At 34.0% G+C, this 21,214-nt stretch overlaps 1 protein-coding gene across 3 annotated transcripts in view; it reads right to left on the bottom strand.

The window, feature by feature from the left end:
- The window catches only part of UBR3 (ubiquitin protein ligase E3 component n-recognin 3), a 239,565-nt gene that overhangs the window by 62,081 nt on the left and 156,270 nt on the right, over positions 1-21,214 (bottom strand). For all 3 annotated transcript variants that reach the window (XM_046018934.1, XM_046018937.1, XM_046018935.1), the window contains exons 29-31: positions 20,795-20,931; positions 14,319-14,404; positions 1,292-1,397 (exon numbers count right to left, since the gene is read on the bottom strand). In XM_046018934.1, coding sequence (XP_045874890.1) covers positions 1,292-1,397; positions 14,319-14,404; positions 20,795-20,931 — 329 coding nt within the window. The remainder of the gene's footprint in view (positions 1-1,291; positions 1,398-14,318; positions 14,405-20,794; positions 20,932-21,214) is intronic.

The following is a 21,214-nucleotide window of genomic DNA, read 5'->3' as shown; positions in this document are numbered from 1 at the left end:
ACTCAGCCATAAAAAAGAATAAAATCATGCCATTTGTGACAACATGGATGGACCCAGAGGGTATTATGCTAAGTGAAATTAAGTGATGGACAAATCCTGTATGGTCTCACTCTTACATGTGGAATATCTAAAACAAAACAACCAAGCAGACAAAACAAAACAGAAACAAACTCATAAATACAGGAAACAAACTGGTGGTTACCAGAGTTGAGAGGAATGGGGGATGGGTGGAACAGGTGAAGGGGATCAAGAGGTATAAACTTCCAGTTATAAAATAAGCCACGGGGATGTTAATATACAGCATAGGGACTACAGTCTGTAATACTGTAATGACTTTGTATGGTGACTAGACTTATCAAGGAGATCATTTTGTAACACACAAAAACACTGAATTTCTATGATGTGCACATAAAACTAATGGGATATGGTATGTCAATAATACTTCAATTAAAATAAAATAAAATGGGACAATTTGCACCAAAAAGAATGGCTGAATGGAGTGAACACATCAAATATATAAAAATTATGAGATCATCAAATAAATAACCACAACTTATTGGTCACCACTGGAACCTGCTAGGGCATCAAGTCCCTTCTTTGAAAACTTGTGAACTGGGAAATATCAAGCATTCATCCTGCCAAACTATATTTCAGGGTAACCAAATAGATAATATCAGAAAGCTTTCCTTTATTAAAAAATCATTCCTAGCTAATAAATCAGAAGGGAGGTTTTTTGTTTTTGTTTTGTTTTTACAAAATCACTCTTTTGAATCATCTAAGGGAATACTAGATTTAGGCAAGACTCATCAGGGGTGGGGCGTCTGCCTTTGGCTCAGGTCATGATCCTGGGATGGAGCCCCGCATTGGGCTCTCTGCTCTCCAGAGAGTCCACTTCTCCCTACCTCTCCCACATCCCTAAACAACAATAATAATCAGGGGTTACAAAAATCACTTGAGTGTAAGGCTGATGGAGAACAATAAGGGGATCAAACTAAGGCTACATGAACCCACTAATCAACTGACATAAAAAGAGGGGCAATAAGTCATTGTTTACCTCCATTCAAACTTTTTAACTGCTTAAAAATTAATGGATTCTTTAAAACATTTTCTAACTTGGTATGAATTTTTATACAATTTTTACAGAAAGTATAATGTTAAACTTTATTTTTTATGTATTTCTATGTTTAAAAAGGAAAATTCACACATTCATATAGAATTTTAATTCTATTTCAGTATGTAACTATTTCTCAAAAACAGTTTTAATTGACCTTAATCTCCCAATAATACTTACTGCGAATTCTCCTCTTCTACTAATTGCGTAAGCTTTCTCCAGGGATTATACTCAGAATCAATGCTATAAAGCCGCATGTGCAAGGCTAACACATGGAACAGTTGATCTAAATAAATTGAAGAAAAGGTTTAATTAGAAAGTTCACACAATTCTTCCAGGACAAAATTCATACAAAATTTCTAGCTAATTCATGTGGAAATATTTCCCATCTTCATAATTATAATTCACCAAGTTTAGGTATCAACTACTTCACACTCTCTTTTAAGGTAAACTCTGAAATATTTATGCAAAAAATTACCACTGGAATCTGGACTATTCTTATGCTCAGTCTCTATACTGGAATGGTTCGTTCTCCTTATCTCCTGTCACAGACCTACTTTTCCTTGGCTTTATGCATCAGACTTGACGAATGGTACTTCTCACACTTGTGGCTGTCCCTAACAAAGATTTACTATTATCAATACTCTAATCTGAGTAATACTGACAATGACATCCACATAAATTGTTGTTAGATGAAATTCTTTACATAGTATTTTCCCCTAAGTCCTCTTCAGACTGAGTTGTGACTTCATTATCTTTTGATTCTAATGAAGAAAAATCTGAAATAACGTTATTACTTAGCATAGCTACTCCAGCTATTTCCATTTCTTCTGTCTAAACCATACTAATAATCTACAAATCTTAGCTTTCAAAAAAATCTGCTCATGACATTTGGGGGAAAAAAGGCTTTTCTTTAAAATTTAAAAATCATTCAGAAGAAAATCCTAAATTTGCTTTCATACCACATATCCTTTTTGGGAGTAAAAATGACAAGGACTGGATTAGATTATTCTGCCACAAATTCTCAAAAACATACGTGACACAAAAGTCATTTTTTAGAAAATCGGATAATACTTTCTGACATATGACTGAAATTAATTCTTAAAACCAGACAGAGGGGGTGCGCCTGGGTGGCCCAGTGGGTTAAGCCTCTGCCTTCGGCTCAGGTCTCCTGGGATCCAGCCCTGCACTGGGCTCTCTGCTTAGCAGGGAGCCTGCTTCTTGCCCCTCCCCCCACCTGCCTCTGCCTACCTGTGATCTCTGTCTGTCAAATAAATAAATTCTTAAAAAAACAAAAACAAAAACAAAACAGACAGAGGGCACCTGGGTGGCTCAGTTGGTTAAGTGACTGCCTTGAGGCTCAGGTCATGATCCCGAGTCCTGGGATCAAGACCCATATCAGGATCCCTGCTCAGAGGGTAACCTGCTTTTCCCTCTCCTTCCTGCTCCTGCCCTCTCTCATTATCTCTGTCTCTCTCTCCCCAGTAAATAAATAAAATCTTTTAAAAAAAGAAAAAGAAAAAAAGCCAAATAACACAAGCATTTTGTTGTCACTTATTCTCTAAATTAAAATCAAAAGAAAACAAAATTTTGTTTCTGAGCAACCAACTTAGAAACCAACTATATTTTAATTTAAGATCTATCAATATGATTCTTGTGAGGGGGTGTAGTAATAGTAAAGGTAATAGTAGTAGTTTGGTTTGGGGAAGCTATTGTAAGGCATTATGAGAGCTATAAGATGAACAAAGTAAATGCTCCACTCTGTGTGGCAGGTAGAGGAAATGGGAGGTGGGAAAGGGAACTGAATCTTAATACTCTATACATACCTGTAAGTTTCATCCTGATCTCTCTATAACAAACAGAAGGTAAATACCTCAACCTGCTTCGCCTCATGTTTATAGGTCAACCTATAGTACAAATCCTCTCTTAAAATTTCTTCATCCTATTAATACCCAGATTAGCTGAGTATTTGTTACATGCCAGGCACTATTTTGAAATCATTTAACATAGATTATCTCGATTACTTTTCACAAAAATTCTACTTTGTTATCCCCAGTTTTGAGACCAGTTAAGTTTCCCAAACTTCCAGTTTTTCCAGTAAACTTGTTCAACTAATAACACTGACAACAGGGATGTTTTCAGCAGAGAAATAAAATGATGAACGATATACTGGTCATTTTATTTCAATTTAATTTTACATAAGAGATTGTTTCTGCCAAGTACATAATGTATAACTGAAGTGTCTAAAACCTAAAAGTGTTTAAAAAAAAAAACCCAACAACATAAATTTCTCTAGCAGGAAAATATTTAACTCAAATTGCTAGGTAGAGAGTGTTACCTTTTTTATATAGGTGTTAACTGAATTAAAGAGTTGTTTTTAACTACATCGGAAACTAAGTATGTACTACTATACACTGGCTAATTCAATTTAAATTAAAAAAAATTTTAAAAAATCTGTTTTTAATACTTTCTTTCAAGATGAAAGTCAATTATCAGAAATTTTATCTGATTTAATCAAAAGCATAAGAGTTGCAATTCTCCTAACTTGTTTTGCATTGAAACCATGGTAGCACATAAAAGTGCTACAATCCATCTATTTTCCTAACCTCTACCATAATTAAAGAAACAAATGTTGAAGGAAACTTTTTTTTATCTCTTCCATTTCCTCATTTTTGCAAATGAGGAAATAGGCCCAGAGAAAGGAAGAACCTTGCCAGATCACCCTAATACCAATGGAAAAGCTAAGAAAAGAATTCAAGATTTGCAACTTCCTTGTTATTTCTACCACTCTAGTTCTTCCTAGGGTTTTTACAATTAAAAGAAAAGTGCAATATTCCTTCTCTAACACAAACATACCCCTTTCCATTCCTATGAAAAACTGATAATTATAACCCTGATGCATCTTCTAAAGCTATAACTATAACAAGCATCTTTGGTATTGATTTTAGAGCTGAAGACTACTAATAAAGTACATCTACCTTTGAAAAACAATGCTAGAAACTGCAAATAACTTCAGTAGGAAATAGAGAATTGGCCAAATAATAATCAACACCTTTCTCTATTCATTGTATTCTTCAAAATTTAGTCTGAGAGCTATCAGTATTAAACTCTCATTTAGCAGTGAAAAGATCTCTTAACCAAAACAAATAATGACAGTAGTAGACTAAGGAGAACCTATGTTCATAATCGAAAAGTTAAAAACTGAAACTAATGGGAAAACATTTTTAAGTTTTATTTAAGTAATCTCTACACCCCATGTGGGGCTCAAACTCACAACCCCAAGATCAAGAGCTGCATGCTCATCCAACTGAGAAAGCCAGGCACCCCAATGGGAAACTATTTTAAATTCCAACTATTTGTATGATATTTTAAAAACTGAGAAATAATTACATCAAGAAATTATATTATTAAAATCTTGAAAAACAACAGCAAAAAAAATAGATAACTTCTTTTCTGGAACAACATGTTTTAAGTTCTAAAGTTAGACCCACATTTATAAAAGAGTTTTGGAAATGAGAAACACCATTAAATTTATTTAGAGGTATGCTATGATTTTAACACATGTATAGGAGGCACCATTGTCTACTAGGAATCAGGAAGTCCTAGGTTTGAATCCAAGTTCTGTACTGATCATGTGTCCTTGGACAAAGACCTTAGTTTTATTATCTGTAAAATGGGAATAATGCCACCTTTCTGGCCTGTTATATAGCAATAATAGTTACAGTAATAGCATATATATGTAGTGTATAGATAGCTGTGCTTACATATATGTATATACACACATGGTTTGCAAGAATAAATTCCAAATAATAAATTTAATATTTATAAACTTGAATATTACAATTAAAATGAGAAATTATGCCATTACAAACATCAGGTCTCTACATAAAACTACCTCTCCACAAAAAATATAAATATATATTTTTAAGTCTTGTCTCTTCTCTCTCTTCTCCTGAATTTTTGGTACTACTCATTCCTGGTTCTCCCTCAGTTCCGTCTCAGTTACCTTTACACATTCTTCTTCCTTTGTTAAACCCTAAATGGTAGGATTCTTCATAAGAAAAAGGAACCCTTCCTAGTTCTCCTTTCCTCTCATTCTGCACATACTATTTCACCAAATTCAACTGCCATGTCTACTTGTAAGTTTACAATTCACAAATTTCTCTAGCTCTTCAATGTTCAACAGGCACCACAAAAATCAATATATCTAAAAATTGACTGATTATATAGCCCAATGTTATCTGGGCTGCAATGTTCAGTTCCTCTTATAATCCCTATTTGGGAGAATGACATCACTGCTCCTGTAAACACCAAAACAAAACAGACAAAAAAACTTGGAGACTCAAATCCCACATCCTTGGCTCCATAGTCAACTGATAGCAATCCTACTGGTTCTACTTCTGTGATCCACCCTCTTCTGCTTCACTCTACAGCTATATCATTTCTCAACAGGATTACTCAACAGAGTGCTCATTCAGCTTCATGCCTTTTGTTTCACTCTCTCCCAATCCCTGTAAACAATAAGTCTATCACATTATCTCATAACTGGTTGGTGAACCACAGAAGGAATAGGTTTTGAAAGCCCTTCATGAGATAACCTCTATCTTTTATTTCCTAACCTCCTTTCTTCCCTTTCCTTTCCAAGTATTCCCCAGTGTGTCACATTGTCTCATTCTATCTCTGCAAGCTGTTCTCTCAGCCTAGAATAGTATATTCCTGTTCTCCAGGCAAACTTGACTCATCTTTCAAGAGCTAGCTCAAGTGCTCCTCTGTAAAGTTTTCTCTAATACCGTAACTGAGACAGACATAACCATACTTTGCTTTATACACTCTCTAAACCCTGAGTTAACTCTATCACTCTTATATAGTCCAGTAATTATTTTCACGTTTTTCTCTCCTGTTAATGGTGAGCACTCCCTGAAGAAGACAATTGTGTCCCTTCCTCTTTGTACTTTGTAGCCTAGCACAGTGCTTGGCATATAGAAGGATTTTAAGTATGCTGAATATTGCATGAATAAATCAACAGTCCTATAAAAAAACATACAATATAGCATAAAATTCATGAAGGATTTATACTCTTCCTTTTTTGTCATGACACACTGGCTCAGTAACCAAGAAGTAGGCTAATTAATCAGCCCTAATTTTATTGCCCCAAAGAGACTGACCTCTGAACTCTTAACTACTAGAGCAGTGCTTGACCTACTTGCTCTCTCCATCTTCTTCCCCATGCTGGGTGCTCTGACAACTCACCTGGGACAAAGAACTCTATTTTCTGCAATACAAAATCAAATTCATTATAACTGTGATAAGTCTAAAGTATTATAATGTGCTTAATCACAAGATAGACATGTCCTTACCACTGAAAGACTGGTTTGTCCTTAAAACAAAACAAAACAAACAAAACCCTATGCTTTCATTATAAGAACTCTTAGCTGGAACAAAAAGGTAAGCTTTAACAATCCCTTCTATCTTTATATCTTTATTCCTTATCTTTTATCTTTATCTATTCCTTATCTATTTATATCTTTATTCCTTAGTAGAACTCATGTCATTAAAACAGAAATATGTGTTAAAGAGCTGTCCTAAAACCTTTTATAAGTTGGTTCCATGTTAAATTGTACCACTGTTAACTGGTAAACTTAACTGGGTCTGCATTTCAGATCATTCAAGATTTTAGTAAACTTTACTATAAACTTAACTGGGTCTGCATTTCAGATCATTCAAGATTTTAGTCCTTTCAGCGCAGTTACCTCTGATCAAATAATTGTCAGTGAAAAAAAATCTCAATTAGACAAATGACTCTCTGAACTACCGAGGGAGGAGGGGGATCTCAGTTTCTCCATAACTGACCAATCAAAATAAGGAAACAGTTCTGACCAATTTATCCAAGGTGAATATACTAGCTGTGGATATACTCCTTTCACAACTGAGTCAGCTAACCTTGGTTCCTCTACATACTTCTGAGAAATTAGCTGTAGAAAGATGGGAGAGGACTCCCAAATGAAGTCTAGGAACAACTCTAAGAAGGGAAGATCTGTAGCTCTGGTTCCCAAGAAACACGAGGTTCATGCCATGGGATGACAGGAGCTGACTCATCTTGCCCCATCCCACTCCTCACCACTCCACAGAAGGCAGGGCAGGGAATAAAATGTCAGTCATGGTAGGAATTTTGAAGGGTTAAGAAAAATTTAATAATAATAAAATAATATATATAAAATACTTCAGTTTCATATATAAACTATATGTATGTATACATACTTTCAATTTTATCTATTATTACTTGATCTTTAAGTTCACCACGATACATATGTTCGATAGTCAGCACATCTATTATCAACCCCATTTTCATAATAAGGTAAAAAATTAGGTGACTTCCCTAAAATCCAAAAGATAACAAACATGACTAGAATCCAGATCTTTTATCTCCAACCAGTGCTCCTTCCAGCACTGTATCCTATGTTGCTTTTAGTCAATAAAGGCACAGCCAAGTTTGGGGATAAAGTAGCAGAGCTTTGTTTACTTAAGACAGGTTTTATTCCCCCATGTGAGTATGGGAACATGTGAAAGGAAAAAGCTAGCATTAGTACCTTCTTGTTCTCCGTGCTGCGTTCCTTTCCTGCCTCCCAGAGTTCCTGTGTCTCCGTTCCCCGGCACATTGTGCCATCATTTTCTGGTCACCTCAAGTATCATAGCATTAGTATTTTTATGGAACTGTTTTCCTTCTACTTTTAAGGTTTAAAAGGCAGCCTCCTGCTTCATGTTTGCAACACTGTGTGGAACAATATGGGGAAAGGCACAAATCTGCTTCCACACATAGGTAATCAAAAGAAAGATAAAGAAAACATAGCTTCTTAGGAAATCCCAATTTCTTCCTTATCGAAAAGGACACACTCCATGAATTCAGGTCTAATCTGAGCACTCATATAAGGGGCAGGAGTTCTAAACTAAGAAAGGGTTGCCCTTCCCTAAGCCTAGCAAGATCCGAGGGCCTCTAAGCCCCCATGCCCTGATATTGGAAATTACTATCTGTGGTATCTAGTTCCTAGAATACACAGTTCATAAATTCCAGAAGGCCTGACTACCTGGCCACAAAGCATAGAACCTTCAGAATGACTTTAAAGAATAAAGCCACTCCTTTTAGTCAAATTTTCAAGCTATACTCTTGTCCCTCTAACTCAGGCTTCCCATAATTAACAATCTATTTTGTTAATAGATAAACTATATCAATCTTTGGTAATAAATCCCATTCTGACCACCTCATCTCATCTCTGAACAGGTCAACAAAGTATCTGTTAACCCCTTTAAAAAAAAAAAAAAAAGCTGAGCTAAAAATTAACTTTTATCTTACTTCTGATCTCCTTACTCACACACATTCATGCCCGAATTTGATAAAGGTAGTGTTGAAGTAGAAACAGTAACGTCAAGACTTATAATGTAAGAAGACTTGACATACATTACAAAATTGAGTTCTTATAACAATCTTTTGGGTGGGTACAAAGAGGAAGAGAATCCATGAGGTAAAATAGCTAGCTCCCAAATCATCTGTCTATTCACAAAGAATAGAATCAGGAGGCAATTTCCACATTTTTTATATTAACTTATGCATTTTGACTGTTATAATGATTTGGTGGCCAAATTTTCCTCTTGTTATATGGGGTAACAAAAAGAATAGAACAAACGTTGTTATTCAACCTATTTATAGAATTCATAATTTTTAAATCTAAAAACAGACCTTAATAAGCTATAGATACTAGAATTTTACCACTGTTAAAGAACAAAGTCAGACTACTTACAAGAAATTTTGTGATCTTAACAATATCTTTATGTAGTCTTATGGTAGGATGAAATTAACATTAAATAATTCTTCTAACTCTGAATTCAACAAAAATTCATTCTTCAAGCAATTAAAATTATTTTAAGTTGCCTGTACACCTCAAAGCTGGATTGTTTTCTATGAATAACAAAACACATGCATCATTTCTTGATAAGATCATAACTTGTATCAAAATTACTCACCACATGCATCAATTCTTGATAAGATCATAAACTGTATCAAATTTAAGTTAGAGCCCCCCCAATGAAGCTGTCAAATCAAAGGTCTGCCATAATGCCTCCCAACTAAAGTTTAGTTTTTAATCTCTCTATAAAATCATGAAATTCGGGGTGCCTGGGTGGCTTAGTCATTAAGCATCTGCCTTCAGCTCAGGTAATGATCCCAGGGTCTTGGGACCGAGCCCCCCAGGGGGCTCCCTGCTTGGTGGGGATCCTGCTTCTCCTTCTCCCACTCCCCCTGCTTGTGTTCCCTCTCTTACTGTGTGTCTCTCTGTGTCAAGTAAGTAACTAAAATCTTTTTTAAAAAGTCATGAGATTAATTTGTGATGAGAACTGCAGCTTCTTAAACAACAGTAATATGCAGAAAGCCTGAGACCCAAAGATAGGGAAAGATGTTGTTTACCTAAAGATAGACATTTTTTAAAAACTTTCCCCAAGATTAATAATTTATCAAATGACACCTCTTCCTTCCATCACACCCTAGCCACTGGTTTCAACAATTTTTACTCGAGAAATTGTTGTGCTACTAACTTCACTGGACTCTATGGCGCTCCATATCTACTTACAAATTACCTGAATGAAGAAATTAACTAATTTTAATAAAACCTTATTCTTAACAAAAAGTTATCCTTCAATTTTTACAACTGCTTTGTCCTACATCTACTGATAATAAAATTGGTGGTATTAATCAGTGTATGTATCAATTTTCAAAAAAGTCCTAAATTCACTTATCTTTTATAGTCTTGTTCAGATGCCATGTCCACCAAAAGCATCACTGATTTTACCAGCTAAGTATGATCTCAAACGAGGGGGAACCAGCCAGCAAACTGGTGAAAAATAAAAGAAAACTCAACTGGTATCCAAGGAAGAAGGAATCAGGACTTGAGAAAATATGTGAAGGAGTGGCCCAAAACAAAAATAGGAATCTTAGTGAAAGGTTAACAAAAGAAAATAGGTAAAATAACAGGAGTGTTAGCAGGCAGAGCCTGGAAAGATACCAAGGCAATAGTATACAGTAAGAAGTCATTGACTAAACCCATGAGTAAAAGTTCTTAAAAGTTCTGTATCCTTTGGGACACCTAACAAGCAAGGGATATGTGTTACATAACTGAATTTAGAGTCAGAATAGCTGGATTCTAAAGCAAGCTCTGTATTTGCCAGCTTATGACTTGGCAAGGCAACCACTCTGAATTTCAGCTTCCTTTTCTATGAAAAAGTGATAACAGCTATTTCACATGGTCATTCTATAGGACTAAATAATTTATGTGAAAGTATTTCATAAACTTTAAAATTACAAACATTAAGTATTATTAAAATACCATAGTATGCTGCTTTGTTGATAAATTTTGCTCATTTTTTACTCTGAAAAATTTCCCAGATGCATATTTAAGAGTGAACTTTTATTATGATTGGGTACTGGTTATTTACTTAAAAAATCTGAACATGTAAGTGCTGAATGGCATTGTTCCACTACAATTTTATCTCCCAGTATAAATTTGGCCAGTAATATTTTTCTGCTTTCATTGTTATAGAAAAATCAATCTTCTCCTGCTCTCAAATATGGGTGTGGGTGTGTGTGTGTGTGTGTTTCCCCATCCATAATTATATACTGGGCATCATTCAAGCTGCTCCAGGCAAAACTTATTAAATCTTTTCTTGACTAATCTTCAATTTTATCAAGAAGTTGTAATGGAACACTTTTCCAAAGTTTAAGTTCCCTATCATTTGCTTAATTGTGGAACATTTTCTTACTCTTTCCCCAAAACATTATGAAAAAACAAACACTTTACAAATGAGATATGTGGGGCACCTAGGTGGCTCAGTCATTAGGCAACAGCCCTCGGCTCAGATCATGATCTCAGGGTCCTGGGATCGAGCCCAACATCTGGGTCCATGCTCAGAAGAGAGCCTGCTTCTCCCTCTCCCTCTGCCTGCTATTCTGCCTACTTGTGCTCTCTCTCTGTCAAATACATACATACATATGCTTGAAAATGAAATATTTAAAAGGTAACAAAGAGCAATAAATGGATATAGGAAAATACTGACTTATGAGGAATCTCTAGAGAAAAGAGAGAATCTTTAATAATACCATTAAAATTCTACTGGAAAATGAAAAAATGAAATACTTCATCTAAGGTCCTAAGACACACCATCAATTTAAGTTCTGGTGTTCAACAAATCAGGTTTGAGTTAGGCTTGTGTAAATAACAAATACTTTAAGTTTATACACTTGCAAAATAGTGGATTTTATACAACATAAAATACATTCTACATCAGGATAAATAATGTGTAAGCAATTAAACAGTAATAAATCATATGGAAACTAAAAGCAAAAAGCACATGTTGTACAACCTATACAACTGTATACAATATAAATTGTCAATCATACTTCAATAAAGGTTGGGGGAAAAAGGACTGACACAAATCATTATACACAATGGAATACTATGCAGCCATCAAAAGAAATGAAATCTTGCCATTTGTGACGACGTGGATGGAACTAGAGCATATCATGCTTAGTGAAATAAGTCAATCGGAGAAAGACAACTATCATATGATCTCCCTGATATGAGGACATGGAGAAGCAACATGGGGGGGGTAGGGGGATAGGAGAAGAATAAATGAAACAAGATGGGATTGGGAGGGAGACAAACCATAAATGACTCTTAATCTCACAAAACAAACTGGGGGTTGCTGGGGGGAGGTGGGATTGGGAGGGGGGAGCGGGCTATGGACATTGGGGAGGGGAGGTGAACCATAAGAGACTATGGACTCTGAAAAACAACCTGAGGGTTTTGAAGGGTCAGGGGTGGGAGGTTGGGGCAACCTGAGGGTTTTGAAGGGTCAGGGGTGGGAGGTTGGGGGAACAGGTGGTGGGTAATGGGGAGGGCATGTTTTGCATGGAGCACTGGGTGTTGTGCAAAAAGAATGAATACTGTTACGCTGAAAAAAATAAATAAAATGGAAAAAAAAAGAAAACCAAAAATAGTATTAAATTTAGATTTAGGATGATCTTCTTCAGGACCTTTTCTATACTGGCACATTTTGATTGCTTATTCATGAAAGGGGAAATAAAAGAAATGAAAGTGGAAGTAACTATCAATTTAATAATTTAAATTTAAATTAAGGATGCTAATTGAAGTGGTAATTGCTAGAATTTTATACCAGCATTTTTAAGATTCTGAATAAGTTCGTATTTACAAGTCTCTGGATAAATTTAAGTACCTCGGGGGGAAAAAAATGAAGTAGAGCTTTTTTTTTTTTTTTTAAGATTTTATTTATTTATTTGACAGGCAGAGATCACAAGTAGGCAGAGAGGCAGGCAGAGAGAGAGGAGGAAACGAAACGGCTCCCTGCTGAGCAGAGGGCCCGACATGGGGCTCGATCCCAGGACTCTGGATCATGACCCAAGCCGAAGGCAGAGGCCTTACCCCGCTGAGCCACCCAGGCGCCCCTGAAGTAGAGCTTTTGAACATAAGACTGAAATTCCTTTACTAAATACTTCCTAATATAACAATTTCTGGAATATTATTAACCAATGCAAAACAACAATTAAGAATAATAAGAAAGATAATAAGAATAATAAGAAAAGATAAAGTAAGTGAACTTACAGTTTTTGCTAATTCAAACAGTCTAGAAGCTAAAACTCTTATGTATCAACAACTTCTCCTTTAAAACATAATACTAAATCACTGGGTGTAAGTAGGGCTTACGTATATAAAAGTCAGTAAATTCTAGATATTCAGTAAAAAATAACTTCCAAAACCTTACATTTCTAGAAACCAAGTGATAACAAAGAAAAAAAAAATCAAAATCTAATACAATTAGAATTTTAAAAGTAACTCAGTTGAAATTTCACATAAGTTTGTATCTTTACATTAAAAATTTCAAGAGAGGCATCTGGCTGGCTCAGTCAGTTAAGCATCTAACTCCTGATCCCAGCTCAGGTCTCTATCTCATGGTGATGAGTTCAAGCCCCATGTTGGGCTCCCTGCTGGACGTAGAGCCTACTTAAAAATTAATTAATTAATTAAAATCAATGAATATTTTAAGATGTTTTTGATCAGTCCCTTGCTTTGAAATCATCCCCAAGTCACGTATATATCTTTCATAATAATACACATATATTTTGGGGTGCCTGGGTGGCTCGTCGGTTAAGTATCTGCCTTTGGCTGATCATGATCTCAGAGTCCTGGAATCAAGACCAGCATCAGGCTCCTTGCTAAGCAGGGAGCCTGCATCTCCCTCTCCTCCCCACTCGAGCTCTCTCTCACTATTTCATCTTTCTCTCTCTTTCAAATAAATAAATAAAATCTTTAAGTACACACATATATTTTTGAAAAACCTATGTGTTGATAATTTTTATTAATTACTAATATTTTTAGCATTTAAGAAAATATATTCATTTTTCAAAAGAATACATTATGTATTTTAACAATTTTTATTTTCTGTACCAGTCATGTTAGGTAATATTTTAACTCCAGTGATTTGGGGCTAATAATTAGCTATACCTGACATTATGTAATATTACCCCTAGTATTCACATTAATTCTCTAAACAATTGCTAAATAGTGATACCATCACTCTGAAGGATCTACATTAGCTCCAAATGACACTTCTCTCAAACCTACCCTTACAAGAAGTACTGAAGAATCATGCTCATTTTACAATATAAAGTATATTCATAAATAAAACCAAACATCCATACTTTTAATACATTTTAATGTTCACATTAAAATATAGTACAATGCCTTCATTAATTAACAGCAACACTGTATATTATAGGAATCTGCAGGCAACACAAATTATTTTTATAAAAATATTTTCTTAAATCTAGACAATGTAAAAATTCTTTTAAAAAATTTAAGTTTGAAGATAATTTTTTATAGCCAAGGATACCACACTGTTTAATTTTGAGCCAATGTAAATCTGATCCTTTGGTATGGCATTTATTTACTGAGCAATCATAGTATACAAAGAGCTAAATATTCATATGATTCTTTTAAGTATAAGATTAGCCATTTAAAGCATATAATCACCATTATATGTCATATAAAAAGAATCTGAAAATACATCAAAAGACCACTTTGCTTGTATAGGCTTTCAAAAATGACATAATTTAAAATGTTTTTAAATTTACACTTTTACTACTTACTTAAGCAAGAGCGTTTGCCAGCTGTGCTTGCACCACCTGAACACAAATTGCCTCCCCGATGAATTAACTCAAGTTCCAAATTGGTTCTGTAAGTAAAGCATTAAAATATACCTCAATTAGGCTGAAGCGATACTTTTTAATTTGTTTTACTGATATGTCTGAATGAACCTAAATAATAAAGTTGAAGAACTTTATGAATAGTTTATGGAATATCTGTAATAATATTTTATCTGATATTTAGAAATAAAAAGGGAAACATATCCTTATATGTTCATATTTATAACCTCAAAACTATACACATCATAAATGTAATTGTTGTAAAACCCCAAATGTTGGCAAATACTAAAAACTGGGCCTTAAGGAAAACAACAGCAACACACTTCATAAACCCGCACATGAATCTGGTGAAAGAGCTTATACCCAACTGTTAGACACTGAGTAGTAGGTGGTTACTGTCATCTAAAACACAAGGGCATACCAACTTTCTATCAGAGAAATGATTATCACTCACTAGAGCTTAGAGAGTTTCTAGATATCAATATTAAACAAAATCACTAACATCATAGTAGGTATGAACAACACATATAATGAACAGTAGCCTCTTCTACAGACTTCTGAAACTGCAGTTTTATTAAAGTACACTGTGTAACTCCTGACACTGCTAAACATCAAAAATTTCATATAGATCTGAAATTACACTTAGCAATTTTTAGCTTACAGATTAGTTACAATTAGTAAATTGACATTTTAAAAATCAAATTGCTTCAGAATCTAAAGATTTACTCAAAAAAATAGTAAAATAGCCAATGAACTTTGTCAGAATAAATGAAAATTGTGAGTGATATAATGCATGTATTTTTACTTCAACAGTATTAATAAACTTAAACACATCTTCATTTGCCACTGCTAAAACTGAATAAACTAATTTATATCCTAAATATGCATTTGACATTAGCAATGAGATATCCTCATCTTAAAAAAAAAAAAAGGCAAAATTTTAAGCTTACTTTGCAAATGAATTCAAGGAAGAACAGGATTCTATTTTACTTAAAACAGTCTGAACTGGTTTGGGTTGTATTTTAACACAAAATGTTTTTGAAACATTATTTTCATATATTTACTTATAAATGCAAACTGTTAACAAAATTAATATTCTTAAATCTGTATATCTGCCACCCATTTTTAAAGGAATGTTTTAATCCTCTCTACTGGGGTGGGGGAAAAGCAATTTCACATTGATAATGTTCCTGCTCAGAGCTCCATCTGGTTGCTGCTGATAAGGGCATCTGTGTGACAAGGGAATTTTCCACCCTTCAGGCGATTTGCATTGCTCACTGAACTTCTAAAAACCTACCAGCAAGGAAGCAGGGACAAGGATTTCATATTAGTGGACAGAAAGCGAGCGGAGACCAGCATGTGTTCCTTCATCAAGGGAATATAAATGAGATCAATATATTTTGTTTTCACAAATCTTCTGTTGCCTAATCTGTAGAAAAAAATTAACGGCTATATTCTCTTATAAAAACTAAGATTTCCTAGATTGTACTTTTAAAAGAGCTAACCAGAAACACGATCAATTTTTACAAACGAATGTCAGAACCAGAATGTCAACTTTTATTTTAGCACAGTTTGCAAAAATATTCATTAAGATATAAATATAAGAACAATTCTGTTTATTCAATCATCAAATAAAATACTTCAAAGGCTGATAAACATGTTACCAGGAGTTTGATTTTAGAGAATATTTGAAAGAAAACTACTAAATCTAATTATTTCAGATTATGGCTAGAAAATCTCTAAAAAAACCATTCCTCCTGACATTAAAAACAAAACAAAACAAAACAAAAAAAAAACCTACCTATCCAAATGGTTAGTGTCATGTAATAACCTAGGACTTTAAAAATCAGTATGTCAGAGGCCCTAACCCTCAGCTTTTCCTGATTTCACTTACATCAAAACTAGCCCTTTAAGTTGAAACTTGTTAGAGAATGGAACACACAAACATGTCATATGCCCTATGTCTGTCTGATCTTCTCTAACTGTTGAAAATCCCAACACAATATTCTGTTTCTGCCCTCCTGAATGGATGATGGAAAAATAAAGATTGTTCCCAAGAAAAGTAGACTCTACTTTTTATATTCCTAACACAAATCTATTCCAATTAGTTTGGAAAGAAAAAAAAGAATTAAAAAAAAAGTAAAAAATATCTGTAACTGAAATAATAATGAGAAAGATTACTTACAGCCTATCTTGGCGCCCACCTACATATTCCATTTAAAAACTCCTCCAACTATGCTCCAGCTTCTTTTTGCATGACTGAGGTCTGCTTTCCCTTCTATCCCCTCTCCACTCTCTTTTGGTATGAACTTCTATTTTTAGAGCTATAATTTAAAAAACAAATGTGTGTATACGCATGCACACACAGAGACACTCAAACCCGTACTGATGTCCGTGTGGGTTCAAGACCTAAGCCTACCACTTACTGGTTGAGCAAGTTACCCAATACCTCAGAGAGAAAAAATATCTTCATTCATACCATAGGCTATATTATACAAGATTCAGCTCAAGCTCTAACTCTTCTAGGAGTTAGGAAGAATTAATTCCCTTTTCTTGAGACAGGAAAGAAACATTTCCAAATACTTTATATTTCAATTTGTTCATCTTCCCTTTTAAAGTTCTATAGCACTTTTTTGATATGATATTTTTAAAAACAAGCTCTATTCTGTTTTATATGGACTGATGTATATTGGTTTTGTCTCTCCAACTAATGGTAAATTCCTGGAGAGCAGGGACCATTTCAGATAGTTTTTAAATCTCTGATGGTACCATAGCAAAGTGCTGAAAAACACTTTAGGAACCAGAAATCTCTTTGTTTGGGTATGGAACCAATGGTAAGATTCTCTTTAGTCCCCATAGCTTATTCTCTTTCTTTTGTTGACCTTTCCTTCCATTCCCTTAAATTCAGACATGAAAAGGGTGGGGAGGGGAAGGAAAGGTATTTTATCAAAGAATTTCTTGGCTTTAAAAAGGATTCATAATTTGGTATTTTAGCAAACATTCCTTTTATTTTGAAAATACTTCGTTTATAAAGTTTAAACTTATAATGCAACTAGTATGTAAAGTAAGTTGACTCACTCTACTGAGCAGTTCACCCACTGTGACTTAAACATATCGTTCCAGCTATATCCCAGTTATTCGTGTTTCATCTTCTTTCCATTTAAATGTTTCTCACTATGCACAGGCCGAGTGTCACTCACCAATACCTCTAGGCTATATGTAACCTGAGTCCAAAACCCTTGGAAAAATCAATTATTAAAATTAGTCTCATTTATTGTTTCAATTAAGAAATAATGAACTGGTATTTAAATGAGGAAAGCTTTCTTCCCTCAAATTAACCTTCCATAATCCATCTGAATGGTATTTGCAACAGACTGTTCTTTGGAAATATAATAAAACCTGAATATAGTAATTTTGATTAATTTTAATGTAAGAGAAAGATACCATTCCAACAATTTCTTCTCTGCTGCCCTCAAAAAATCCTCCAAGGCGTCACCATGCAAATAAAAAACAAAGGGATAAGGCGCTCTACCAAAAAACCCCAAAAAAAACAAAACAAAAAAATCCTCTAAAACAATTACTAAAATTAACAGCTTTACAGGCTACTTAACCATTAGAAATATTTTGTTCCTAAACTACAAAAAAACTTAAGTTCCGTAAAAAACAAACTAAATTGCTCATTCAGTGGAGAAAAACTCAGCTCTGGGAAACAAGGGCTGTTTTCTATTCCAATTCCTAATGTCAAATACAAATAAATGTGCTCATCCTAATGAATTATACATTTAAGAATCACAATATTTGGGGCGCCTGCGTGGCTCAGTGAGTTAAAACCTCTACCTTCGGCTCAGGTCATGATCCCAGGGTCCTGGGATCGAGTCCCACATCGGGCTCTCTGCTCATCAGGGAGCCGGCTTCCTCCTCTCTCTGCCTGCCTCTCTGCCTACTTGTGATCTCTGCCTACTTGTGATCTCTGTCTGTCAAATAAATAAATAAAATCTTTAAAAAAAAAAAAGAATCACAATATTTAATTTAAAAGTTAAATAACTCAAAATAAGTTTACTTCTAAATAGTTCCCTTAAACATTTTTAGCATTTTAAATATTATCAAATATTTTAATGCCTACCTTTTAGGCATGAAAATAATCATAATCTGTAATCATACATATTTGTGAAATAATGTTATATGCTAGGTATTAGATACCTATAAAGACCAGTTTCTTACCTTGAGAAAATTACATTCTATCCAAATAGGATACAACATCTTTTTTTCTCTCAATTCATGTTTTTGTTAATTTTTTTTAGCTAATTTGGTTTTTGTTTTCTCTTTAATAACTAAGTAAAACTTAGAGAAGGCATGCAATCTCACTGTGAGAACTTCACAATGGTCTGTGTAACTTTAACCAAAGGATAATGAGTGTTTTAAGGGTTACATACTCTGATTTTCAGAAGCATTATCTGTTGCTTTGGAGTTTATCATGAGCAATCAGAGAAAAATGGAAGGAGAACACATTTTCTGTTTCTCTATATACATCCATAGTAAATAACATTTGATATCTGTCCCTGCTTCCCAATAAATGAGAAAAACCAAAATATGTTGACCTAAAAAGTCTATTACCAGAGCAAGCTATATAGGAAGAAAACAATTTATATATTTAAGAAATAGGAATCTAAAACTTCCACTAAACTAAAGTCAAGGCATTTGATTTATCATACTATAAAAAAATTCCATGGAGAGATCATTCCTATTCACCCAGAATTTTCTTATAAGATCAATCCTAAGAAAAATACATAAGCATAAATACATAAGAAACATAAATACAGTATTTACACACATGCACACACATATATATATACACACACACATATACACATCTATATAAACAGACACATATATACATGGCATAACTGAGTTGGTCTATATTCATCTCAATTTTCTACAACATTATTACCGCAATATGGTATAGAAGATTTTTAAAATCTTGAAACCATGGCAAAATTAAATCATACTCAAGTTAGTTTTCACATAAAGTGTATTTTATTGCAAGTATGCAGCGGGTAACTCTCCAGACACAAAATGCTGAATTAACTGTTATATCTTCTCCTGAAGCATTCTGGATAAATAACAACAATAGCTTAGGAATGTACAGACTAGAAAGTTACTTCCCAATCCATTAGATTCTATTACATCAATCCATGTCTGGCGTTTGCATTCTTCAACTAAAGACTAATGTTTCCTTATCTCGAGCTCTAACTTGCTTGTAATTTGCCTAAGTCTGGTTCCTTTTTTCCTGGGTTCTAAAGCCTACACATAGTTCATTTACTCTTGTTACCCTCTGGGCCATGAATGGGGCAGAGAGATTGGCCCTGGTGAACTGCATGTACATATGACCTATAAAAGTTGAATACAGGAAGGAAAAAGAAGGACAATAATTGAAAGTAAAATAGACCTTGACTCAGATCTGAGTTGTAGCCCTCCATGGCACTCATTTGCTGCATGACATTCAAATTATATTCTCTCTCTAAATCTTTCGTATCATAATACTATTTGGGACAATATACCAAAAAAGTATATACTTCTAGAGATATCCAGAGGTCTACAACATCAATTCTGGCAGAATGTGTTTACAAGTTTCTAATTGTGTCTGCTTCTTGCCTATTTACTTCTTTTATGGTTCTCCATTTTCATTTAATTACGTTTTCTAAAATCCCTGCTTGGAACCATTTCTTAGTTACTAAACACCCCCTCAGTCAATTAGACTAATCCTACGTACACTGAAAGATGAGGAGTATCTCTGAAAACAGAGGTTCCTTGGAAATATAATAAAACCTGAATATAGTAATTCGGTAAACAGAGGTACTGTTTTCTGGAATGCTGGACTAGCTACTAATATAGGCTTAGGACTTGCCTGATCACTAGCTCCATCTCCCTCATCTGATTTTCTAAACCACCTACAGGATATTACTGTTTTACTAGCTTAAAACAAACAAAGTAAGTTCTTCTTACTTAAAATAAATTAAAAAGAAATTAAAAGTGTTTAACATATTACAATATATTCCTTTTCAGTATTATTACTTTTTGACAGGACTTGAACAGTGATTTCTTAACAAGACACTTCATATTTAATACTCACATGCTTCGAGGTAGACATCTGTCCCAAAATGTTAATAATATACTTTTTCCCACATATTCTATAATATGTAATAACACTTCACCCAATATTTCATGAAAATAAAAACTCTTCAGAAAATGAAGGAAACCTACATTTTATGATCCTTTGAGAAGGTTTGAAAACTAGCCATAATTTCAAGCACCATAAAAAATACGTACCCTTTCTTCAAATAAATATTAATGGCATAAATAAAACAAAAACCAACTATTCAGAGAAAGTAAATATTAAAGTATATACCATGTATACCTACCTAGCAACAGAATACATAAAGAGAAAATCATTGTCTGGTGAACCTGGGGTCTTGCTATAGTCTCTATACTTTTTCTGAGTAGTATTTTTGATATCTTTCATTACAGATTCCATTTCTTTACTTAAGTTGGTTTCTGACTGTAAAAAAATGCAAACATACATATCAAGTTTATTCATATTCATTTTCTCTAAAATAGTCCAACAATACAATGTTTATCACATGAATTCATTAGGAAATTAAAAGTTAAAAAGTTAAAACAGATGTACATTAGCTATCCACTATAAATATACTTAGTGCACAAAGATAAAATAGATCAAGAAATATCTTCTCCTATTTTATCCTAATTCTATATTGTGATTGGTTAGCCTATAATCTAACCGTGAATTAACCACACAAACCTATATTCTAAAGAAATGAATA

Source organism: Meles meles, chromosome 9 (genome assembly GCF_922984935.1).
Source record: "Meles meles chromosome 9, mMelMel3.1 paternal haplotype, whole genome shotgun sequence".
NCBI classification, from domain to species: Eukaryota; Metazoa; Chordata; class Mammalia; order Carnivora; family Mustelidae; genus Meles; species Meles meles.
Note: the sequence above shows the minus strand (reverse complement) of the source record. Positions and strands in the feature narration are given on the sequence as shown.